General features: G+C 34.1%; 1 protein-coding gene across 3 annotated transcripts; it reads left to right on the top strand.

Annotated features, from left to right (window-relative positions):
- Positions 1–13177: 13177 nt before the first annotated feature.
- LOC148613690 (uncharacterized) lies at positions 13178–22249 on the top strand. 3 transcript variants are annotated; one of them, XM_088587207.1, is made up of 4 exons: positions 13178–13291; positions 15850–16031; positions 16501–16596; positions 17029–22249. In XM_088587207.1, exon 4 carries the CDS (start codon positions 17973–17975, stop codon positions 18777–18779), a length of 807 nt encoding a protein of 268 aa, XP_088443333.1. In that variant the 5' UTR covers positions 13178–13291; positions 15850–16031; positions 16501–16596; positions 17029–17972; the 3' UTR covers positions 18780–22249. The 3 variants fall into 3 exon arrangements, with proteins under 3 accessions (XP_088443333.1, XP_088443332.1, XP_088443334.1); XM_088587206.1 differs by lacking the exon at positions 16501–16596; XM_088587208.1 differs by lacking the exons at positions 15850–16031; positions 16501–16596 and having other exon boundaries at positions 13195–13291.
- The last annotated feature ends 2534 nt before the right edge of the window (positions 22250–24783 follow it).

The following is a 24783-nucleotide window of genomic DNA, read 5'->3' as shown; positions in this document are numbered from 1 at the left end:
TCACTTATGGTTAATTTTATTTCACTAAAGAATTTTTCTTGTAATTAATTCTTATACAAGATTTATAAATAATTTTTGTTTTGTGTACACAAATAAGAATAGGATATTGCCAAGCTTTTTTCTGAGCCAAGTATAAATATTTTCTATATTCTTCTAAACTATATGATGTTTTTATTTCATGTTTATGACCAAAGCAATGCATTATTTTGATTTAGTCATAATGTTTAGCAGTCATTATGATAAGCTCATACTGTGAAGCCAAAAGCAGGTATAAATTAAAATCGAAAAAACTTACGGCTGTAACTAACAATTGAACATAGGGCTCAGACAGTTTTTCGCATATATCTCCAAAACCCTTAGGTATAACAAAATTCTGACATTGGTTGAAAGTGTGTGGCGTGTTGAGACCTATCTGTGTTAAAAATTTTCCTGTAAATCTGTCATGCCATGTTGAAGTTACTTTTGTTTTACGTCTCTTCGCTATTTTTGGTGTTATTATCTTCAACAATTTTCCACGCAGAAACCACTGGACAGAAATCAATGAAAATTGATCTGATTGCTCCTTGGGTATGAACATTAGGTATTATTATCCAATAAAAATTGCCTCTTTTACATAAAAAATATAATGTTGCTTTTTAAGCGAGGTGAGCGATACAGGTTCTTTAGAGCCTGTACTAGTTAATAGTGACCGATTATTTCTAATGTAGTTAGTTTTGATGGTAATGTCATTCTTTAATATATTCTGTGTCTGCTTTCAGTAACTGTGAGCGTCCTTTAGGTCTATATCTCATTTGTTTATATGGTTTTTGTTGAGGTTTTTCATGGTTAGAATTCCATGTATCATTGAATGAATTTCATGGTGTGTTTGCTTTGTTGTTTCGGTTCATTTTTTACCTAACATTAAAGGGAGACGGATAAGGCCTATAAAACTAGTCAAATACCACCGCAGATTACATGAGCTTGTCCACAATCACGAAATGTTGGTCTGTAATATGTCTTTGTGTTCTTATATTACTTTTTAGTTTGATTTTGGAGATTGTGTCATTTGTTCAGTTACCGTGGATTTCATTACTTTGTTGTCGGGTCCTTCCATACCTTACTTGTGTTCTTCTGGTGATTTCTGAATCATTAAATATTTTGTATTTAGGTTATACGCTGGTGCATCTGTTACGTTTCACCATATCCGTTCTTTTCCTACAAAAGGAGACACATCAATTTTAAGTGTTAATCATTGTCATAGTCGAACTGAGATGTAAGAATATTTTTGCAACCTTGGTCACAGTAATTCTTGTTTTTACTTCGTCAGTGCTCTCTGACATTGTTGAACTGGAATAGTCCAAGATAAATACCAGTTTTGCAAAAAGAATTCATCTATTGAAATAGAAACAATCGAACTTAAAGTCTGTTGCCAGTGGTCATTTAAATAGACACCTTCTTTCAAGCAGTAACAGCTGAAAGGAGCTTTTTGCCTACAAGGTAGGATATTATTACCTACAGGAAAAAGACTTGATGGTTGTCAAGCTGAAGATACTTATACCTTTGGGTTGAAAGTGTAATAACATTGATTAAATGGTCAATGGTTAAAGCTGTATCATTTTTGTAGGATTTGTATTATTTGTGGACATTTTGATACTAAAACTATACAAGACTAGCACAAACTTCTCATCAAATTTACTGAAATTACGATGACAAAATACAAAACACCTCTGGACATGTGCATTACTTAATTAAAAAAGAACAACACTGAACACTTCTTTAATTGAACAAAAAAAAAATTAAAAAATACGTATTTTCCTTTAAAACAATGGTTACATGTAACATGACTTTCTATAGAACTACAACAAAATGGGAAAACGGAATATTGTTATTAGAACACTGGTACAAATTGAAACAATACAGGATTTTTGTATTATATGATACTCCAGTGATAACCTATTGATACTCCATGTGAAGGGAAAAATAATTTACCACATTTAATCTGCATTAGTGAAGGTATCTATTTGTATGACCACAGAGTTTATGTTGCATTGTTACTAATTCAATTGATGAATTCATTTAACAAAACTGGTATTTACCTTATACAAACAAGGTCATGGTCAACTCACTGTGTTTGTTTGTTTGTTGGGGTTTAACGTCCGAGCAGCAATATTTCAGCTATAATCAACTCACTGTGTTTGTTTGTTTGTTTGTTGGGGTTTAACGTCCGAGCAGCAATATTTCAGCTATAATCAACTCACTGTGTTTGTTTGTTTGGGTTTAACGTCCGAGCAGCAATATTTCAGCTATAATCAACTCACTGTAATGAATAACTAGCTTGGAACATTTTAAAAGGGGTTATGGGATCAGGAACCTAAATTGGAAAGTGTTGGCAAAATGGAACTATAGGGTTTTGGCTAGTACATGTTTGTTTTCATATTAATCGGTATTGACATCGATCATTTATCCAAGTTGGTCGCGATATTTCTTCAGTTTTGTATTCTTCGGATAATATTTAATTTTTATCTTATGTGCTTATAGGTCACAATTACTAAGTTGTTAAAAATGAATTTGTACCAGGGAAAGGTAGATTACCATTTGGTATGAACCATTATAATTTGATATGACCATTTTTACTTTAAGAAAAGATGCCTATGTTTTTGTTTGATCTTGGATACAAGTTTTTCCTATCATATGATCAATTAACAAGATCACCTTTTAACAACAATAAAATCATCACTGTTAACAATAGAAAATCATATAAGAAACACTAGATCGAGTTTTACTAGCAAAAGCCAAGGTCCCTAAACTGGTTTTAATATCTGCGTCTTAAAGGCTTGCTAAATATTCTAATTTACAACTTCTTGAAATTAAGGACCATCATATTCCATATTCCTTAACTACTGGACAGAAATCAATGAAAATTGATATGATTGGTCCTTAGGTATGCGCATTAAGTATTTTTATTCAACAAAAAATTGCCTCTTTTACAAAGTTTTTAAAAGCTTGCTAAATATTTAACTTAAAACTTCTGGAAATTAAGGACCATCATATTCCTCGTATTTTCTACCTCCGACAAAGACACCTCTAGATTACTTTATATTTTTTTTTTTGTACGAAAGTACACTGTTATTTTGGTCTTTTATTTCCATATATCTGGAGTTACTGTTACTTATTTCATAGGAGAGTAATTAAGGGAACCAAGATTCGAGCAGAAATCAAAATAATATATTCCTAGGACAAAGACTAAAACAAAGAACACGAAAAAAATCAAAATGACACGTACACAGAAACAGAACTATAAAACTATGTGTATCTTTACGATGGAATGCACATACTTATTTTTATCTTTTTATTGTAATTTTTAACGCGTACATGTGTAAAAGGAAACCAAAGGTTATATTTCATAAAAGTGTGATTAAATATTGGAACAGGATGGAAATTTACAAAACAGAACTTCAAAGGAGCAGTATGAATTTTTCATACAATTTCTTCATCTTTAAAGCTATAAAATTCACTTGAAAGACGAAACCTTATACAATTTCAACACACATAACCCTGAAAACAAACCTTCAGTTCTTTAAGTCTTTCTAAGCTTTTCAAAAGAAGGCAGTGTAAATGAGAAAAAAAACAAATACATTATTTCCTCGCACAGGAAAGTCCTGTCAGACTAATTACTTTCCTCAGTTAACTTGCACGTATCGCTGCCCAATGATCACGCCAATTTGTATTTATCGAGACTCTCTTGTATTACAATTAATGGCCGTAATTATGGATGAAAATGTAAATTTGAAATTTAAGCCACTGATTTCACAAAACCCTGCGATTAATAGATGATGGAATAAGAAAAAACAATGACAGACAAAAGCAGTTGCCACGTTAGGATGATCAGCCATGATCATCCGCTTTCTCCCAGTGAAAACAAAGCTACCAATGTCTTGACTTTTGACTTGACTTTTGCCTAGTCAGTACCAAAAGTAGCATCAAGGCACTTTTAGCGTATGCTTATCCACGAAGACCTCACAAAAATATGTTAGCTTAGGCTATGCCTAATTAAGGCGAGTAATACCTTTATTTACTGTGGCTCTATGTTCTTCAACAGACAGTATAATTTAAGGAACTCGTTTTCATTAAAGAGTAATCAAGTGAACCACGACTCTAGCGGAAACCAGAAAAAAAACAGACACACACAACAAAGAACAAAGTACTTCACTTAAATTGTGTAATTAGGGTCCACATCCCCATAAAAATGGAAACAATTACAACGCAAACAAAGTATGTGTATGATAAGAAAGTCGATCATTGCTAGGTAAACAAAATACTTTTTTATTAAGAAGATGTGGCTTCATTGTACAAATTTCCACATCAAGAAGATTAGAGCCTACTCGTATTAAGAAAGTCAATGTAACCCAATCAACGTAGATAAAAATACGCTAAGAAGGGTTTGTCAGTTTACAGATAATCAAATTAAGTCAGCTTGTTTTTGTTTTTGTTTTGTAGTTTCATATTATCAAAAAATAGCTCCATAATTATCCCTGCCTAATCAAATTATATATTTTTCACTCGGGTATGTAACTCTGCAAATAAAGCGGTTTCAAGCAGAAATTACTGAACTACTATAAAGGCAATAAGTAATAAAATCCACGGTAACAAATTGATTTTTTTTTCAAAATCAACATAAAAGTAATATAATTGCACAACAACACATCAATGACCAAAACCTCCTGACTGTGGACAGGCGCGTCAAATCTGCGGTGAAATTAAATTTGCTTTATAGATATTTAACAATCTCCCTTTAATGTAAGGTCAAAAATTAATTGAAACAACAAACAAACACACCAGAAACTTCACTCAATAATACAACCTATTCTTACCATTTAATACCTCAGCATAAACTGTATAGACAAAATGAGATATTCACTTAACCAAAGAATGTTCTCAGTTACTGAAAGCAAGCTCAGAATATATCAAAGAATAACCATCAAAACTACTAGCATTATAAATAATCAGTCACTACGATACCAATGGATTAGATTTGGAGTAGTAACGTCAATTACTAAAAAGGCAATGCGAAACTAAAAAATACTTAGGTTTTACGTGAGGATGCAATAAGGGGTCGAAAAGCTTTATTTGCGAACACTCTGTTTAACGAATATATAATTATTTGAAAATTGTATCTTTTTACAAATGAATTCATGAAGGCCACAGGTTGATAAACCCATCAGAATTAGATTATAAGAGTGTGTTTTATATACTATATTTTCGTTAAAAAACTTGTTCAACGGATCATAGTTTTCCCGTTCTGGTTTGTCTATCCCGGACTTGACTTTTTATGAGCAACTCGGTGGGTGTTTATAGAAAAGCAGAGGACGCTAACTCTACCGATGCACCTGGTCCATGCTCCCAGTTTTTAGTGGAGTTTTTAGTTACTTTATGTTCTTTGTTGTGTATGTCTGTTTTCCATGTCTGGACTTTGTCCCTGGATTACATTCTTTTGATTACCTCTATAGCCTTGGTTCCCTTGATTACTCTATCATATTTTGTAAAAAATAACCAAGTGAATCTTTTAGAAGTTTGTGATATTAGAAATCTGGCTGTAAAAGCTTTTCTGTGTGGGTCTGTCACGTTTTTCAATATCTCATATTTTATTACAAATAAAAGCAAAACTGACAAAATGTTAATAACATAGGAGGGTGCTTCAGGAATATCACAATCTATGAATGAAAAATTAACAATATGAAATCGAAATGATATCTATTGTCAAATATTTTGGGATAAAGGCTCCCAATGTCTAGTATTATATCTAATTAAAAAAAGGCGTAAAAGTACTATTGTTCAACTTCCGATTTCAAGGTTAGGATTTTGTACAGCAAAAAATATCAAAATATCGACACAATAACAATTTTTTTATGTAAGGTTTATCACAAAAAGAACGTTGATGACGACATGAACCGATTTATTTAGGAAATATATAAACACAAAAAAGTTGTTTTTATCGTTACACTATAATTGGTATAAGGGATAATCAAGCGGAATATGATTTTGTATTTGTCGCTCTATCTATCTTTTACCTGCTGTTGAGAACGCTGTCAAAGAATATGAGCCAATAAAAAACCCATGTAAAGATCTTGGATAATATATATATATTTATAATTTTCTTTAAAACCATAATATTTTGGTTGACAGCACAATGGTTACATTCATTTATCAAAAACTGGAAATGTAGATGTAGTGTACATGCATATAGTATTTCTGCATATATTAACTGTTATTAGATTTTACTTTCCTGTATCTAGCAAAGGATAACAAGGCTATATATGAATAGTAATAGGAATGGTTATACAAAAGTTATACAATATATTTTTTTAATATTTAAACTATGAATTTAGTGCCTTAGTAGTAATTATGTTCAGTTTGACTATTATAGGGTACATACATGTGCGTTTCCTCTGCTATGAATAACCCATTTATCATAAATATTTATATAATTGGTAATGATCAGCATCATATAGTATGTTACAATACGTAATTTATGACTTCAAGCTATCTTACCACACGAATTCAATTGTTTACCAACCTAGTATAAAACTACCGAACTGATAAACTCTAGACAATAGTCAAAAGGAAAAGTCAAAAAGGAAAGTCCGTATAACAAATGGCAATGCTCAATACCTTTTTGACGAAGTTGGACATATACGACCGCAAAATATTAAATAATGATATCATGGTCTCGTCGTCGGCGGAGTCGTTGTCTTCCTCGTCCGTAGACATGTCCTGAGTTGAATATTAGCGTAAATATCTTATGTTATTGCACCACAGGGCTCCATACCACAAAAGGAATACTGGATGCTATTTAGAAATATAGGGCCAAAATGGATTAGTCCGGATAATAATTTGATTATGATTAATAGTGTTTATCAGCCACTATATAGATAGGTCACTGCAGATAACTTAATGACAGTTTGTGGAAATAAAGCTTAAACAAGCAAATCTAACTTTTTTTTTCCTGTAAAAAGTATATATTTTTCAAAACCTTACATTATGGAGATCCTTGAAAAAAAAGATGGATATTATTTTCTATTTTGTTATGAAAATCTGTAGCCATGGTAAAATAATAAAATAATACATCAGCTTTCATAACAAATTTTGGGTGCCTTCCCAAAAATAATTGTCAAAATCAAATTTTCTAAAATATCAGGCACTTAAAAACTGTCAGAAAAAGTAAGTTGGCAAGATATTATTGTAAAAAAAGCAAATAAAAAGTGTACCTTTTTCTGCTCATTTGTTCATGATTTTAATTCTTAAAGTTCGTGCGAAAGTTTGCATTTTTGAAAAACAGCCTGTTGGTGCAGGGAAGAAAACCTGATCCGGTGAGGACCTGAATGTTTCCGGATATCTTAAAGCATTCATTTTACACCTCTTTACCGTCACAAGTATTGCATCTATTCATGTACGAATGCTCTACTACCCACAATCAATATTTCCACCAAGTTTCACCTTTTATTTTCAAGTTTTTCAAAATTAGACCGGGTCAGTTTTGTGTACGAAACAATGCACCTGAATCTCATTTGTATAGTGCATCCTAATAGATAAACCGATTTAATCGAAGACACAATAATGTGGGTTAAGTTTTAGGCTAGAAACTACTAATTCCACTTCTCATAGGTTTCTATGCTAATTTCACAATATTCAATGGCTTCTCTGGACTTTACTTTAACTTTAACCTGCAGCTCACAATCCTCAGAATGGCATGTGGCGTTAGCAGATTTGCATTGCAGTATTGGTCACCAGAAGTGAAGGGTCTATAGATAGTATGGGAAATCCCAGTGTTTTCACAATATAGGGGTATATTTAGATATCATTATGGAGATTAGACTCCACATCACAAGAAGCAAAATGCACCTATAAAATGTACAGAAATATTTTTTCCTTTCAGAAACTGTTTAAATTTTAAAAATAAAATGAGAACTTTTTCACAGCACCACGAGAAACAGGGGGTAATTTCTGCGTAGGACTATTTTTGCGTAGGTTCCAAATACTCTTTGGTTAAATTGGTGGCTGTAACCTAATTATACGGAAAATGATTCCGTTATTGTTCCTGTCCTAAGTAGTTTTTAATCTGCTACAATTTAAGCGGTTTTTTTAAGAGATTGACCATTACTCCAGAAAGAAGGAGAAAGCCTTCTCAAAAATGAGGTTTGCTGACGATGATGCTTCTCGTCCCAAAAAGAAATCATCAACAAACAAGAGACGTTCTACAGCATCCGACAACAGTATTAATTACCAAATTCACGGTCCATCAGGTCTGAACTAGTCCCGTGAAGTGTGTGAAGCTCCTGCTGTGACAAATAGTCGGCAGCCCAACCAAATCAGGACCCAACCAACTGCACACTCACAGTCGATGCTCAATCTGAGTACATGTAATTCACAGAATTGTATGGGTAGGTTAAATTCAGAGTCAACTGCAATTTATTTAGATTCAATTATCTAAGGACAAGACTCTCACTGAACCGTTTCAGACAACCCCCTAATTTATATTCATTATCACGCCCCCTCATCAATAAAAGTGTATTTGATAGTCTTAGTGCACACATACCTTCAGAACTTAAAGGGAAAAAAATCTGGTCAGGAGTTTATGTAGACTTTACCTTACTGTTGAAAGTTGCCAGGTCCTGCATTTAGCCCCTGACTCACGTATTGAAGGTGATTGGTCTATTAAGGGTGGTCATATTGCAGTCACCCCTCTGGGCAAAACTGAATATATAGTATACACGCATTTATTGTATTTATGGATATTATGCCAGAAAAGTATGAAAACAAGGGACAATAGTTCTTGTAATATTTGCAAAACTTAAGAATGGCTGCTATTTGATGTAGTGATTTAGGTTGGGCAATTTATGACGAGCAGTTTCATCTCAAGAAAGTCAAGTGCCGCAGCCGTTTGGCTGCCATTTATATAGAGCTTTGACTGATTTATGTCTCTCATTCAGTAAGCAATAACTTGTCTAGGCATAAAGGTCAAAACAAAGTATCTTAACCACCGGGTGAGGATGCCAGACCTCAAGGAACATGCAAAAATTTTAATTTGTCTCCTAACAGTAAATGTCCTTACGGACAATCTTGTAAGTTTACTCACAAATTTTTCAGGTGTTTTGGAGACCACCCAAACTGTAAGAAGCGATGAAGATTTGTATGCTCTTGGTATTTCACCAATAAATGTTGATATAGTTGAAAACTCTATTGGTGCTTATCCAATCAAAATTTTAGCAAATGAAATTATAGTGGGATTAACGTTTGGTTTTAAACGGCATTGGTCTGGGCCTCGTCTGCCATTAATAAGCAAAAATTCAAAAAGTGTTATTGAAAATGTACAATTTGTCACAGATATGATATATAAAGAGAAAGTAGCAAACAGAATTGCAGATCCTTTTGATTCACATCCTTTACCAAATTTCAGAGTTTCCCCTGTTTTCTTGGCAACAAAAAAGAATGGATTTTTACGCTTAATTTATTATCTCTCTCATATCCTGAAAACAACTCTGCTAATGACTTTATTGATGAGCAGATACATAATGTAAAATATACAAGTATAGATGACGTTGTGTCTATGGTCAAATGAGTAGGTATTTAAGAAAACTTGCAATTAAGAGTTGCCAGTGCTGACTTTGACCTATTAGTTTTCAGTTTCGAAGACCAATTTTATTTCGATCATTGTTTATCATAGGGATCTTCAACCAGGTGTACACTCTTGGAAATTTTTTTCCTCTGCACTTCATTTGGCTAATATTCTCCATTCTCCATTACTTAGAATAGTTTTTATTTGGATATGAAGCACATTCAAATGTATGTCAGATTACATTTGACAAATTTAGAGATTTGTGTATGTCAGTAGAACCAACTGAGATAATGATATTTTGAAGAGTCTAATTTGATACAGTAAATATGCAAATGCGACTTCCAGGAGACAAGCTGAACCATTGCTTATGTTTATGAAGTCTAAAAAGAGTCACATTGTGTGAGTTACAGTCCTTGATAGCTCTTGAAATATTTCATGTCAGACTTTTGCTCCAGGTAGAGCTTTCTGTATACGTTTGATTTATGCAACTTGCCCCGCTAAGCTACCACATCGTGTTACAGATGAAATGCGTGAATTTATGAAAGTTTGGATTGCTTTTTGGACAGTTACAATGGCATCACTGTCATGCTTGACGATATATGGGTTTATAATGACATGATTGGGCTTTTCACTGACAGTACAAGGGTGAAAGACATAAGTTACGGAATTTATTTTGGCGGAAGATGAACTCAAAGCTGCTGGTCAAGGCATTGGTTTGATGATGGCATTTTATCTGGCATTACATTTTTAGAGTTATTCCCAGTGGTAGCCGCTGTATCTATTTGAGATTCTGACCTTAAAAACCAAAAGACTGCCTTTAACATTAAGCAGTTGTAATAATTATAAAACAAAAGATCGTCAAAATAAAAGAGTGATGTCCCTTGTGGGAAAACTAGTTTACTGTACCCTGCAGTTTAATATTTCACTGAAAGCAGTTTATAAGGTGCAAGCTTAATAATTTTGCTGATTCTGTATCAAGATGTAATTTTCTGTGGTTTCACCATCTCACCTATGCCCACGGCAAACGCATCGAGAACAAAAATACAAAACCATCTTTGGAAGATTTAGATACTGACGTAAATGTTTTATTTGATAGATCTACAGCATGCAACACTTTGAAAACTTAAGAATCTGCTGTTGAATCCTTTAATTCATTTCGCATATCATATAGCCTTCCTAAAATTTGACCCGCCCCAGTGTCTGGTTTGTTACAGTATATTGCATTTTTTCAATATGCTTCCCCCAGTGGGATTAGTACTTTCAATAAACTCAAATGTTTACATAATAATTCGCAGTCGTCCCTGGTAAACAGATCCCCTGAAGGCTTTAAAAGAAAAATATTCCTAAACCTGATATTTGTAAGCCCATATCAGTTGATTTGACTTAAAAACCGATCTGGTCCCTCTTCAAGGTATGCAAATCTAGTTACGGGTTTGTCTTATTTTCTTCTGCTTTTAGTCTATGTTTTTAGCTGGCTTTGAGTAGGCGAGATTGCAACTAACAATAAGTACGAAGTTGTAGGCAGCCATGTCATCCATGTGTCAGATGTCTGTTTCTCACGTCCTGATCAAGAAGTTCTCTGCCTTTCATTAAAGAAATTCAAAACGGACCAAGTCAGCACTTCCACAACACTAGTTATAAACCAACAGGTAGACAAGGCTATCTGCCCCATCACATTGCTAAAAACTTTCTTGCAATCCTGCAAATCTCATTTGAATGAAAATCTGTTCATTAATTACAAGTTTAACCCGTTATCAATTTTCGTCTATCTTACAAAAAGCATCGTCTTTTTGCAGTATTTAAGGACAATTCTAGTTTCACTCTTTTAGAATTGGGGTTCCAAGTGAGACCAAAAGATTAGGCATTGATGATGATGAAACACTAAATATTTGGGGTCGCTGGTCTTGAATTTTTGAATTATACCTTTTAAGTATGACTTACTAATGGTCTTAGAATTATCCATTATATCTTATAATTATGTTTTGATACTTGTGTTTTTCAGGTTCTAAGAACATTTGGTTTGTTGGTTCCTCTATCATCCACTGGACTGAAGAAAGAATCTGTGGCGAGAATGAGGGGATCCAAACTTGGCCTTCAAAGACAAGGATTAAAGGTCACTTGATTTGGTGAAAAAGGTATGAGGTGGGTCCAATTAAGGAAAGTTATGAAGCGGAGCAAAATCTAAGCCGGTACCCTCTTCCAAGTTACTAACTTATGCAATCCAATGATTTAGGTGTAATATCCTCTCAGAAGTTATTGAAAGACAATGAATGTGACTTATGAATTATTAAAATTTCATGTACTTTATACAAATACGGTTATACGGAACCCACTTGTCGAAGTAGGGTGAGGAAATTTACCTAAATAACCTACAATGTGCGCTTTAAAGGTTTATTGGACCAGATTGTCCTCTTGTATTTCCACCTATGTGATCCTATTGATACATATATCCTTAGAGGAAGGGATATAAATGTGCTTGTTTGGCAGTGAGTGAGTTAGTTTCACTCATTTGGCGGGATGAGGCAAGATGAAAGGGTGGACTATGACATTACATCGTACGATAGCAAATTTAAATTTGGATATCGTACATCTGTCTTTTCCCACAGAGTAGTGTTGTCTCATCTGAACGTACCAGGAGGATTGTGTTCCTGAAAAGTTCCCATGTCGGAACTCAGGCGTTCTTCTTTGTTCATAAGTGTACAGCATACAAAAGAGGTCAAAAGAGGAAACGTAATTGGGTCAAATAGTCTACTACGATTTTCTATTGTGTGTTTTACGTAGAGGATTTAGGTTTTTGCTGACGCCCAATAATACATGGGCAAGACACTGTTTGCTCGGCGATCTGTTATCTCACCTTACCTTATCATGCCTGCATGAAAAATATGAACCGACCATTACATCCACTATATATGGTTAGTCTTTATTCTATTAATTTATATAATTATTCACGTCAAGAAAGTGAAATATAATGTAGCATTCACAATTGATTTTTTTTTTTTTTTTGCATTATGATCAGACAATAACCTGACTATAATACGCAAATCTCTTTGTAATTGAACCATAATGTGCCATAACACAATGTGGAGACTGTGATTGACTTTTAGGATTGTGATTTAAACCTTTTCGGGTTTTGGGTTCAAAAGGAGACTAGACAAGCATTTCATTATTTGGACGAACAAAAACTAATCAATACTTTATCTTCATATTGATTTCTGCATTATGTTTGTTGAATCTGCTGTTTTTTGCAGTGAGGGTTCGATTTATTACATGGCATTTTGGACAATTAATGAGAATATACTGATTTTTGCGGTCCTTCCCACATTTTCAAATACTTTAAAACGGATAATATTTTAGTAACTGTTTGGGGTACCCGGTATTCTATACTATTTTATCAGAACATGTGCATTTGTTAAGAAATACTTAATACTAGTTCATTTAGCAAACTTTAAAAATTGGCGTGTTTTTTTACAAAAACTGACTAGGTAAAAACCGGGGTTAATCTGATCAGGGAATTAATTCAGACTAAAAATACTTATTTACAACTAAAAATTTCCACTATAAATAGATAAAAGTTTAACGTCGACCCCACATTGGTCTGGTATAAAATACATATACCAGGTATGAACAATAGTTCGATGAAATGCCTGTAGTTTGTACGATAACCGTTTGACTGAATTAAATGTTATCGTAGATGCAAAGGTAAGTCGAAGTAATGGTATGCAATTTAAAGTAATAAATTTTACAAACTATGGACCTCTTAAGCTATCTCTCATCCGTTACTTTTCCTACACCAATGAATGGAATTTAACGAAACTTCGAATATTGACTAAATATTGCAAATATGATTTTATGCCATAGCAAAACAGGGACTTTGCCTTCCGTATCTGTAACTCCACTTTCACAACTAAAAGACTGTAATGTAATTTCATATAATTTTAGAGCGAATTCCCATTGTACATTTCATATTTTCGACTTTGACCCAAATCGATTATGATGTCAAAAAGGTACTTGTTAGCAAATGGGTGCGCGATGTTTTTAATTTAGTGAGCATTGCTCGTAGATTTTTTTCTAGCTTCTTTAAGAACGAGTATTCAGCTTATATAACACAAACTTGCAAATAACTATATAAATGTCCCGAATCTGCTTTCGGAATCGTGCCACTTAGTTGTATACTATCCACGTGCAAACAAACTCTGAAGTACTTTAGAACAACACTGGACTTTAGAATAATAATGAAGGAAGGGACTGTTATTTTACAAAACATCTTTAATAACAAATGTTGTAACATGGATTGAGATTTTTCTTTTCTTCTTTTTCCCAAATAAATATGACAGGAAGACCAAGTGTGCTTGAAAGGTCATGTGTTCCCATATAACTCAATATCCAAACTCACTGGCATAAATATTGCACATGGAAAACTCCGCATCTTACGAAAATGACTCCGCGCGGAATGAGAGCACGATCAACCAGTGCCTGTATATTTCTCATTGATCAATTATTGATTAATGATTGTGGTCAATTTATGTCTCAAATCATTTATAGCACCGCCTTCCATGCATGGGCCACATAAACGAGTGAACATTACAATTTCATTGACAAAAAATCAGGGTTGCATGTGTGACAAGGTAGTAAAGCAACTCGTCCAAATATATAAATGGTTAACAAATAGAACAATGTGTACGGTCATCTTTGTTCTCGTAGCTAAACTGCATACTTTGTTACCAGTAAAAGTGCATAATTTGGTATTATACATTTTATTGAACATTTAAGTAAATATATATAATTACTGGTACGTTTGGAAATTATATGAATTTACTGAAACTTTCAGGAAGTATGCATAATTACTAAAATTTTAAGCGGGGAATTATGTATGATCACTTTGAAACTTGTGTTTTAATCGAAAAGATATTAATGGATCAAACGATGAATAAAATATCTGTTAGATATATCAAAAAGATGTATTTCATTTATTATTACAAGAAAAGTATGGATCGCACCTGCTATTGCACATTTGTCCAATGCATGAATGTTTCTTAAGGTATTCTGCGTAGAACTGATGTGGGGATATTTGAATCGTCGAACAACATGACTGTCGTTACTGAAATAGAACCTCCAGAAAACAAATAGAATGTGTCAGTTATAAAAGAGTAATCAAGGAAACCAAGGTTATAGTGGTATTCAAAAGAACGCAATCCAGGGACAAAGACCAGATATGGAAAACAGACATACACAACAAAGAACATAAAGTAACTAAAATCATACATACAAAGTAACAAAAGCAAATGAGCAACTCGGACTCCACTAAAACCTGGGAGCATGGACCAGGTGTTTTCCGGTAGGGTAAGCGTCCTCTGCTTTTCTAGAAACACCAGCCGAGTTCCTCATAAAAAGTCAAGTCCGGGGTAGACGAAGGAGGAAAGAAAAACTTTGAAACGTTGAATAAATCAGTTTTCATGGCGCAGATGGATACACCGAGTTCGTGATGACGACTATAAAACTTCTGTAGTGATGACTTCAATCTTATATCAACATAACCCTGTTCCAGAAGCCTATTTGTTAGAATTCTAACGCAATATGAAACGTCTGCGTAGTTTCGGCAAGCTCTGGCATGAAGTATGAGCTGTGATATGAACACTCCATATGCAGGTGCTGAAGGGATGTTGCCACAGATGAAAGGAAAATTGACAATTCTGAATGAAAAGTCATCACGTTTGTCGTAAAGTTTGGTCAAGTTTTGTTGAAAAAATGCGTCCACCACACTGGACAAATATGTTGTCGCTTAAAAATTCCAGCATTTTGTAAACATCTTCTGTTTATTTGGAAGATGATTTGTAATTATTTTTTTTACAAAGTATGAGGAATCTCTACCAAGAATTATATATTTGTATCTAGGTGTACCATCTTTAATTTGGGGATAAAAGTTTAATAACATTGAATTAATGATGACTGACTAAATGTGAGTTGTGTCCTTATTATATGACGTGGTCAAAACAAAAGGTTTGTATATATTGCAATTTCGAGCAAACAACATTCATGTTACAAAGGCAATATGACAAAAAAAGAAAAAGATAGCACAATATGTACTGGTTTTTTGATATTTTTATTGTGTAATATTTTTACACGGTGGCAAGTTTTTAAAAGGGGAGAGTTGTGCATTGTGATCACCTCAAAGTATTTTAACCCCGCCGCAATTTTTGTGTCTGTCCCAAATCGTGAATTTCTGGACTCTGTATGTCTTGTTTCGTTTTCACTTTCAGTTTACTTTACTTCATGTTGCTGGATTATATAGAAGCAACGTTTTCGCTGTACCTGTGTGATGTTGTTTTGGGACCAGCAGCAGTCTATCCAGAGGTGTGGGAGTTTTCTTGTTGTTCACTGAAGATCCGTGGCAAAACTTAGCAAAACTGATATTCACCATTGACTATTCCAGTTCAACAAGGTCAGTTGTAATTGAGCATGTAAAAGCATTGTAAACAATTAAAAAAATTTATGAAATCTCCCTATTTGCGCAAGTAAAACATATTGTCTGTTTATTCCTAAGGTTTTAATATGCCAATGTCATATAATCATTGTCAGCCACGCCCACTGCTTGAATATTTATATGTCCAATCGCTACTGATTGCGATTGAATACACAATATGTGACACTCTTAATAAAACCACCAAGCGTTGAAACGAGGACGCAATAGAACAGCAGTTAACCCGTTTCTTTGCTTCGTCCTTTTATTCCGTATATGTGAAATCAAGACTCTATTGCTTAAATATTCATTTTTAGGTCTTGGTCTAAGGCACTACATGATATACATCAATACGCCGTACTACTATATTTTGACTTTTTTAAATTGTTTTCCACAGTTAATTTTTACTTTTAATTTTGATACAAAGACCCCCTTTGTTAGTTTCATTCAGGCTCCTTACCATTTGCTTATGTGTGCCTTTGATAAAGGTACAATCAACCACAGCGTACGTGATTCAGCTTCTGAATCTGTTTTGATCTTGAACTTTGTAAGTGTTATGCTCGTAAAGTTTTGTGAGTTTAATGCTGAAGAAGGATATCACTTATTCGAAATATTCAATGTAAATTTTACCATCTTCTGGTGATGTTAAACATATTCAGACCTTTATTTAATTTATTGTTATTCTTTGCATTGAGTTCGGTTTGACACATTGAAAAACAAAACACCCTTTATTTTTCTGGGCTAGTCATGTTTATTCAAATAGATACGCACATCATATCGGGTCTATCATAGACCTTTCGTAAATTTAAGGTGTGGGTTTTTTCCATTGCTCAATTATAAATGTTGGACGGAAAATTGTTTTATATTGATTTTTCAGGATGTTGTCCAATGTTTTATAATGTTGATATTTGACTTATTTTCTGTTCAACAAAACTACTAGAAACACATTTGCCTAATCATATGTTTTTTTTTATTTTAGAGTCTGTACAACACTCGCATATTGTGCATATTAAAATAAAACAATGGCAAGTCGGGAGAGTGAAGAAGAGCCCCTGCGTTCGATAAACGACTCATAACTTAATCATGGTATGCGTCGTCGTCCTTCTCGAGAACACAACCGACGTCTAGTTAAAGAATGCCCAAATTGTTACACTGAACTAAGATTAGACAACTTTTACGACTGACGTCCAGGATCCAATATTGGCATGGCAGGGGAATGGTTAAAAACTAACATAGGCAAAACACAGTATTTTTTATATAAGCATCACGCCTTGGTAAAAAAAGGTAGACCCAATAAACAATGGTTCTTCGGCGTTTCTTACCCTGATTCACTTTACCTCGAGAGCATATGACAGCTCACTTAGAATACGAGAAACAAATGAAATACGTCATTTGCACAACGATGTCATAACAGTGTTTAAATATCGCTATGTTAAAAGCACTCAAGAAGAAATAATAGAAAGAGCCAATCAACTGGTTGAACATAGTGAAGAATACAACTACATTTTGTCTTGCCTTTATTCATACAATTGTGAACATTTGATACGTACTTGTGTTTTCGAAAGTTCCTGAAAGTAAACAAGTTAGTAAATTTCAAGAATACTTATCAGATTTTATTGATATGTCAAGTAAGGAATTTTATATGACAATTACAGAAAGATTTTCTGAAAGTGTGGTTTCATTGTCACTAGACAAATTACACTCATTGTTTCAGCTAGACATAATATCTAATCTAATAAAATATTTTATTGTCAATACAATTTCGATCATCGTTAACAAAAAGCTGAAGCCATGCGAAAGGATAAAAAAAATGCGATTCCTGCTCCGACCATCAACAAACCGAATTACTGATACATCGCTTAATATATAATGCTGTCAATACAGGTGAATTATTACTTAGCATTAACCACTTAACCTAATGCTATGCTTGCAAATGTTTGTTTAACTCTTGTGTCCCCTTGGCTCAAGAAAGCCATTCCAAACGCATGGTACATGTTAAAAGGCCAATTTCGCCAGGAAAGCATAAAGGTTGATAAGCTGACAAAGATAAATGAAAGCAATGTTATTACTTTTATTTGCCGCAAATTTTATCATCAGGGTATTGTTTCTGCAATTGAAATAGAAGACGGTACAGACAATAAAAAGGGGAAACTAACAATTATACATTATGCATGGCCATCAGTGCTTTCAAAGGGCAAAATCAAAGAGGAAACATTCAACATTGATCTTGAAACAGACAATGCTTGGCTTGTACCTTATATCGGTTATGAAATATACCACCCAGATGAAGTCATAAGGAGGGTAAAACTGCGACTTGGTGAGGAAAAATTTAACATTTTGTCTAACAGATCAACTCATTTTTGTTTTTGGGCAACAACAAAAGATTTGAATGAGAACAATGGGTTTAAAGACGAATCCCATTCAAATTTTGTATACATTAGACCCTTTGATGAGTCAAAGGATAGTCAATTGCAACAGATTACAATTGACCACAAAATGGGGAAACTTTCCTCAAGCCATTGGATTGCGAATAGAGAGGTGAAATCTAGGGAAGAAATTCGAGCAGGAAATCTTGTCGAATTCTCCGAAGGTTTGAATCCATATCATAAAGCCATATGTACTGGAATAGAACAAACTGTTGAGGAAGGATCATCTAAAGTCACTTTGATATTAGTTTATTACGGTAAATCTAATATTTTAGAAGAGGAGAAGAAAACATTCGATCTCTGACGACAGATTTTGAGGATACATGATTATCATCCAATACATCGATTTCCCCTACGCGATATTGTTCGTCGCGCAAAAGCAAATGCAGAAAAAGCAAAAGCAAAGATCAAAGAAAATACACATTCACATATTACAAGTCGATCACTTGACTTAACGACAGACATTATACAGAAATATCACGATACGGTTGCTCATTCTATAGATGATATCGATCCTGGTGATGGTGTCATCTATTCATATTGGGGACTTTGGCACGAAGGGATCGTGGTAAAAAAAGACTGACAAAGCAATCGAGATTATTCCTTATGGGACAAATGACTGGAACTTAATTGTCTCCAGGGAAATAAAGTCAGAGTTGAAAATGTTTGATTCGTTTAAGGTATTATTCAAGATTTCGTGGTTATGAATTATACCCTAATGAGATTGCAGTACAGCGCGCCATATCTAGAGTAGGAGAGAGGCGATTCAGTGTTCTTACATTAAAAAATCGATCGTATGAATTCGTACATTGGTGAAAAGTAGTACAAACGCCGTCCGCATTCAGATTGAACACACAAGACATATTGCTTGTTCCCTGTACCGTAAAACAAAAGGATAAAACTTTTCATGAAGACTGGGTCAAAACGTGGGAGGAACTCCAAATCGGATCTTTAATCTTCGTGCAAGGAATTTATGGAGTTTTGGTGAGTGTCGATCAGAAAAATGGCTCGATTCAAGTTAGAAGTAGAAAAAGAAAATCTAAAGGTTTAATCACTCTCCAACACGAATTCAAGATCGACCTCAAGACAAAAAAAGAGGTCATTTATATCTATAGATGTAACCCAAGCCTTGCTGATATATCAACAAATATAGTTTCAAAAGCCCTACTGTACAAAAGGCATAAGATAGGATGGAACTTTTGTAAACATTGCGCTCTAAAGAACAGAGTAGACGAAACGGTACCTCGTTTAAACACAAAGCAAGATGAGTTCCGGTTAGGAGACGAAATTGTATACGTAAAACATTACGATGAAGAAAATGATACACATATTACGACATGTATGGATAAGAAATGTATCACTCGTAAAGAAGAGAACACTCATGTCAATTCTACAGATGATGTATTTATAGGCGATGCTGTTATTTATTCGTATTGGGGACTTTGGCATGAGGGAATAGTAGTAGACCTTGAGTAGACGAAGAATGCGTTAAAGATAATGCATTACGGGACACAAGGTTGGAACTTATTTGCAAGCAGAGAAATTTTATCGGAATGGGAAACCATTGAACTACAGGAAAGACAAAAATATTCAAAAAGGGGTTTAATGGCTGTTTGTTATATCCTAATGCAGTAGCAGTCCAGCGAGCACAATGAAGAAAAGGAGAAGGAGATTCAATACCATAAACAATAAATCGAGTGATTTTGTTTATTGGTGCAAAGTTGTCCAAGAACCGACTATTTACAAACTGAGTGAAAGAGATTGCACTTTTAAAGTGCTGTGACAAAAACTGCAGAAGGAAGAATTGAACATCCATTTATATGACGTGATTAAAACAGATAGTGATATGCTGAAGTTCTCATTCAAAAAGATTTAACTGAAATTTTCAATTTTTTGTTCAACCAGTAGATATATTGGCCTTTATTTCTGAAACTATGTTTGTTAAAACAAAACCCTGGATAAACTGACAAATACAGCTGTACAAGAGTAAAACAAAACAAGCAGAATACAAGACAATTTTCTGGCTTTCTTATGATTTAGTTTCAGAAGGCTTCGAACTTTGAATTAACCGCACATTACCGAGTAGATGATTGATTTTGTTAAGACAAGCCAGTTGAAAAATATCGTGTTAATATTTTTGTCATTCATTTGTTTTGTTTCGTTTTGTTTTCAAAATTTGTAAGCAATGATTTTCTTAGGTTATTTCTTTGTTATGTTTAACCATTTCAATTTAAATATCCTTTCGTCTATTTTAATTTTACCTTTATTATTTATTGAGGTAGACCTAGGGTAAGGGACATAAATCTTGAAATCAGTGAAATGTTTGTATCATTTTTAATTACACCCAAGTCTAAAGAGCTTTCATTTGAAACAGAATGAAATCAGTCCATGTTACTTTGATGCTTACATGACATTGATGTCAAATGTTGAATACAAACGTTACAATGGTTTGTAAGAGTTATGTCCCTTACCATAGGTCTACCTCCTTAATGGCTACTGTCACTGTATATTGTCAGTAAACATACATAAACATCAAATCAACAACAAAGAGGTTCCATACTGCATAAATACAGGCATTGAATTTTATTTGTTGAATCAAAATGAAAACATTTGGAAGAGTGATCAAGGGAACCAAGATTACAACGGTAATCAAAAGAATGTAATCCAGGGACAAAGACCAGACATTGAAAACAGACATACACGACAAAGAACATAAAGTAACTGAAATAATACATAGAAAGTAACAAAAGCAAATGAGCAACTCGGACTCCACTAAAACCTGGGAGCATGGACCAGGTGCACCGGTAGGGTAAGCGTCCTCTGCTTTTCTAGAAACACCCGCAGTGTTGCTCACAAAAAGGCAAGTCCTGGGAAGACGAAAGAGAAAAGGAAAACTATGACACATTGAACAAATCAGTTTGCATGAAGTGAGATTGTGACTTATGAGAGTGTTTTGAGCAACTGACATTTTTACCAGTTAACTCGCTTCGAATTGCCGGTCACACTTTCCTTCCCAAGCTCCACGCAGCGGCAGTCGTTCGTTTTCTCTCTTACTAACCGCTGCAGACATTCCTTTCAAAATTCTCGGGGTTATTCAAATGATACGTCATTTGACAATCGGATAACGTCGCGTAAAATCATTCATTTTTCTCCGACTTTGCAAGATTCTTGCGTTTTCTGAGAGGGTTGGCTGCAGTGTCCAAAATGAATTTCGAACATCAGACGCTGTTCGGAGCTTGTTTCTTTCCATTTTGTAAGTACATGCGTATCACGTTACTGTTATTTATTAAACGCTCGCCAGAATACTTCAACTCACAGGGAGCGTATCAGAGCTATCTTCAAAAACTTAGCATAATGAAATGACTGAAACGTTCAATGTTGTATAGCATGTATATTGTAATTATGCTTTAAAACTGAATTCAAGTATACCGTATAACTGGGAATTTTACGGCAATCCCACTTCGTTGCACTACGATCCAGGTGACCAAGAGACTACTTAAAAAGTGTAATAGTAAAATATAATTCTTATTTATTTTTAATTAATGTAGATTGAGATCATTGACGAATTCATTTTAAATCCCAAGTACTTCTACCTCTATTCACATCCAAACATTTTGTTCAACAATAGTAAAATATACATATTTCATACAAAATCCGCAAAAATTTCGTTCCGAAAAAATTATCAGTTATACGGTAAGTTTTTTGCTCTGGCTTTTCATTGTAATCAACTGATGAACTATATCGTTGCTGATGTGAGTAGATTCAATATTTCGTTTAAGCCTCTCAACTTACATTTTAATTATGTATTTACATGTTCAAATATCTAGTTCATTATATTAATAAAAGTACCTTTTTTATTAGAGACTAGAGGAAGTGTTTTATATTCCCACATCAACAACGTGAAGATTGAAATCAAATTACTTAAATTTATTGTTTTCACCCCGATTGGGGGTAGTCGTAGGTTCGACCCCTACCTTGTCACCCAAAAACTGCATCTCCGCAGTAAAAGCGTTAACGTGGCACATTATCAATGAAGCACGCATTAGCGCTTCATGTCCAAAATGTGCGACCGGTCAGCATTTTGCATGCCCATGAAGCATAAAAAATGAAACATTAAATCCTTTATAATTACATCTAATATGTTTTCCTTATTTTATTTCTATCTTATTTTAGATATACGTTGAAAAGAGGCAATTAATACACAATGAAATAGCTCACTTAATATGGGCGTGGCCTATTCAAATATCGACTCATGAAACATCACGTGTTAAGCCAACTATCCAAAGAGATTAGCGTATCTAAATGATATGCACAGTAAATGTAAATCTATGGTCGTCCCCAAAGATATAGCAAATTATTAACTTATTTTTACGAATTACAATTTTTAAACAGCAAATGAAATTCTCTCTTATATTTTCGTACTAAACAAATTATCTATAGATCATTTGATGCAAGGGAACTGTCTTGTATTTAAATTCGATTAGTTTATAAATGACTAGTCCATTTTGCACAATAAGAAATGGAAATCTTCGTGATTTTTTCGAGACAGTCAAAATGTCTTATATTCAAAATTCACTTTTACTGAGTATAGTAACATCTTATATGCTGAATCCATGAGACACATCTGTACCTTTGTCCGATCTCTTATAACAGGGAAGAGCAGACGGAAATGGCCTTGCCTTAAGTCCAACACTATAGTCAAGTATCAGGCCATATCCAAACGCCGACCAAGAAATTTGCAATTTGACATTCAAACCATTTCTCTGAGAGGTTGCCAAGATTTCTGGACATGAATTAATAGTACTATACGAAACCCTTAAAGTAAAAGACATAAGGTAAAAATGAAGATAGTGTGTGCTCGACAGGGCGACTTTCTTACATGGAATGCAGTACAATCATGATGTAGCCTTTAATTCACAAATTTTAAAACTTCCTCTGTAGGGTTGTAGAGATAGCGGGATAAAATACTAAACCATAAAAAGGGTGTCATAAATACAATTAAAGGCAGAGTAAATTAAGGTAGTATTGGAATGATGATTCATGCACAAACAAAATATCTACTTTCAAAATAATATTGAGTACGTAATGCTCAGATGATCCATTATCTCCTTATGTGATACGAACTTCTTATGGCAGCTTTCAAAATTAGCAGGCGGTAACATGGATTTAATTGATGGCCCTGGATATCAGCATACCGATGAATTCACTTCGACCCAGGCCACCAAAAAGGTCTTACACATATTTTAGTAAAACTAAAGAGTAAACTATAAGTATACCTGTGCAATATATGGTTAATGTCATACATTCTTAATAATGTAAAATATTAAAAGTATTTTATCAAGATAAGCAAAACTTTTGTAGAAACTATAAAGAAACAATTCAAACGTAAGGTTTTCACTGTCTTTTTAAATACATCTGGAATACCGTTTCTATTTGAAAACCATATGTGTATTAAAAAAAAGTCTGCCAATTAGATCTGGAATATCATGCAAAGTTTGTAAACGTCTTCCTTAAATCAATTATGAAATTGGACTCTATTAAACATGAACGTGTATAGCAACCTACAGTCGAGTGACTTGCCTAGATAGTCACCATATAGCTATGTGTAGATTACGATATAAAATAACGATGTATGGTAGTATGGAACAGTTCATTTGGATGTTATTATGTAGGATAGAGGATCAAATTAATGATGCATGTCACAACAAATCAATATTATACAAACGTCTCAGAATGTGACGACTCTATTCGCTACACTGCTCCATCGGATCAAATTGATACATCTAAATGAACTGTCCCGTACTACCATACATCGTGTACTAAGTTACAGCCCTAGATTAGTCCTACGAGGAGGAATGACCCGGCCAGTGAAAGCTGTATTTTAATATAGCTTAGCTGGACGAGTGGTCTAGGGCGCTGGACTTAGTGCAGGCGGTGTTGCCATAGATGTCACAGCGGTACGAGTTTGAGTCCCATGGAGGGAACGACCAAAAATTTGCATGCAAATTTGACAGTTCTAACATCGTTGGGAATTTTTCAGACCTTTCTATACGTTTACATATCTTCCCTGTATCAATTTGATCCGATGGAGCAGTGTAGCGAATAGAGTCGTCACATTCTGAGACGTTTATATATATATATATATTCGCTACACTGCTCTATCGGATCAAATTGATACAAGAAAGATAATAATTATGCTGATTTGAACCTTATGGATCAACTCGATCCTTTTGTCATTTTCAGATTTGTTGAAATCTTGAACGCATGTGAAGTTAGCCATAGGCAGACCCAAGGGCATTCCTATCAGT

Source organism: Perna viridis, chromosome 6, assembly GCF_037379345.1.
Source record: "Perna viridis isolate PV_CMFRI_1.1 ecotype Kerala chromosome 6, ASM3737934v1, whole genome shotgun sequence".
Taxonomy (NCBI): domain Eukaryota; kingdom Metazoa; phylum Mollusca; class Bivalvia; order Mytilida; family Mytilidae; genus Perna; species Perna viridis.
This window is presented reverse-complemented; position numbering and strand designations above follow the sequence as displayed.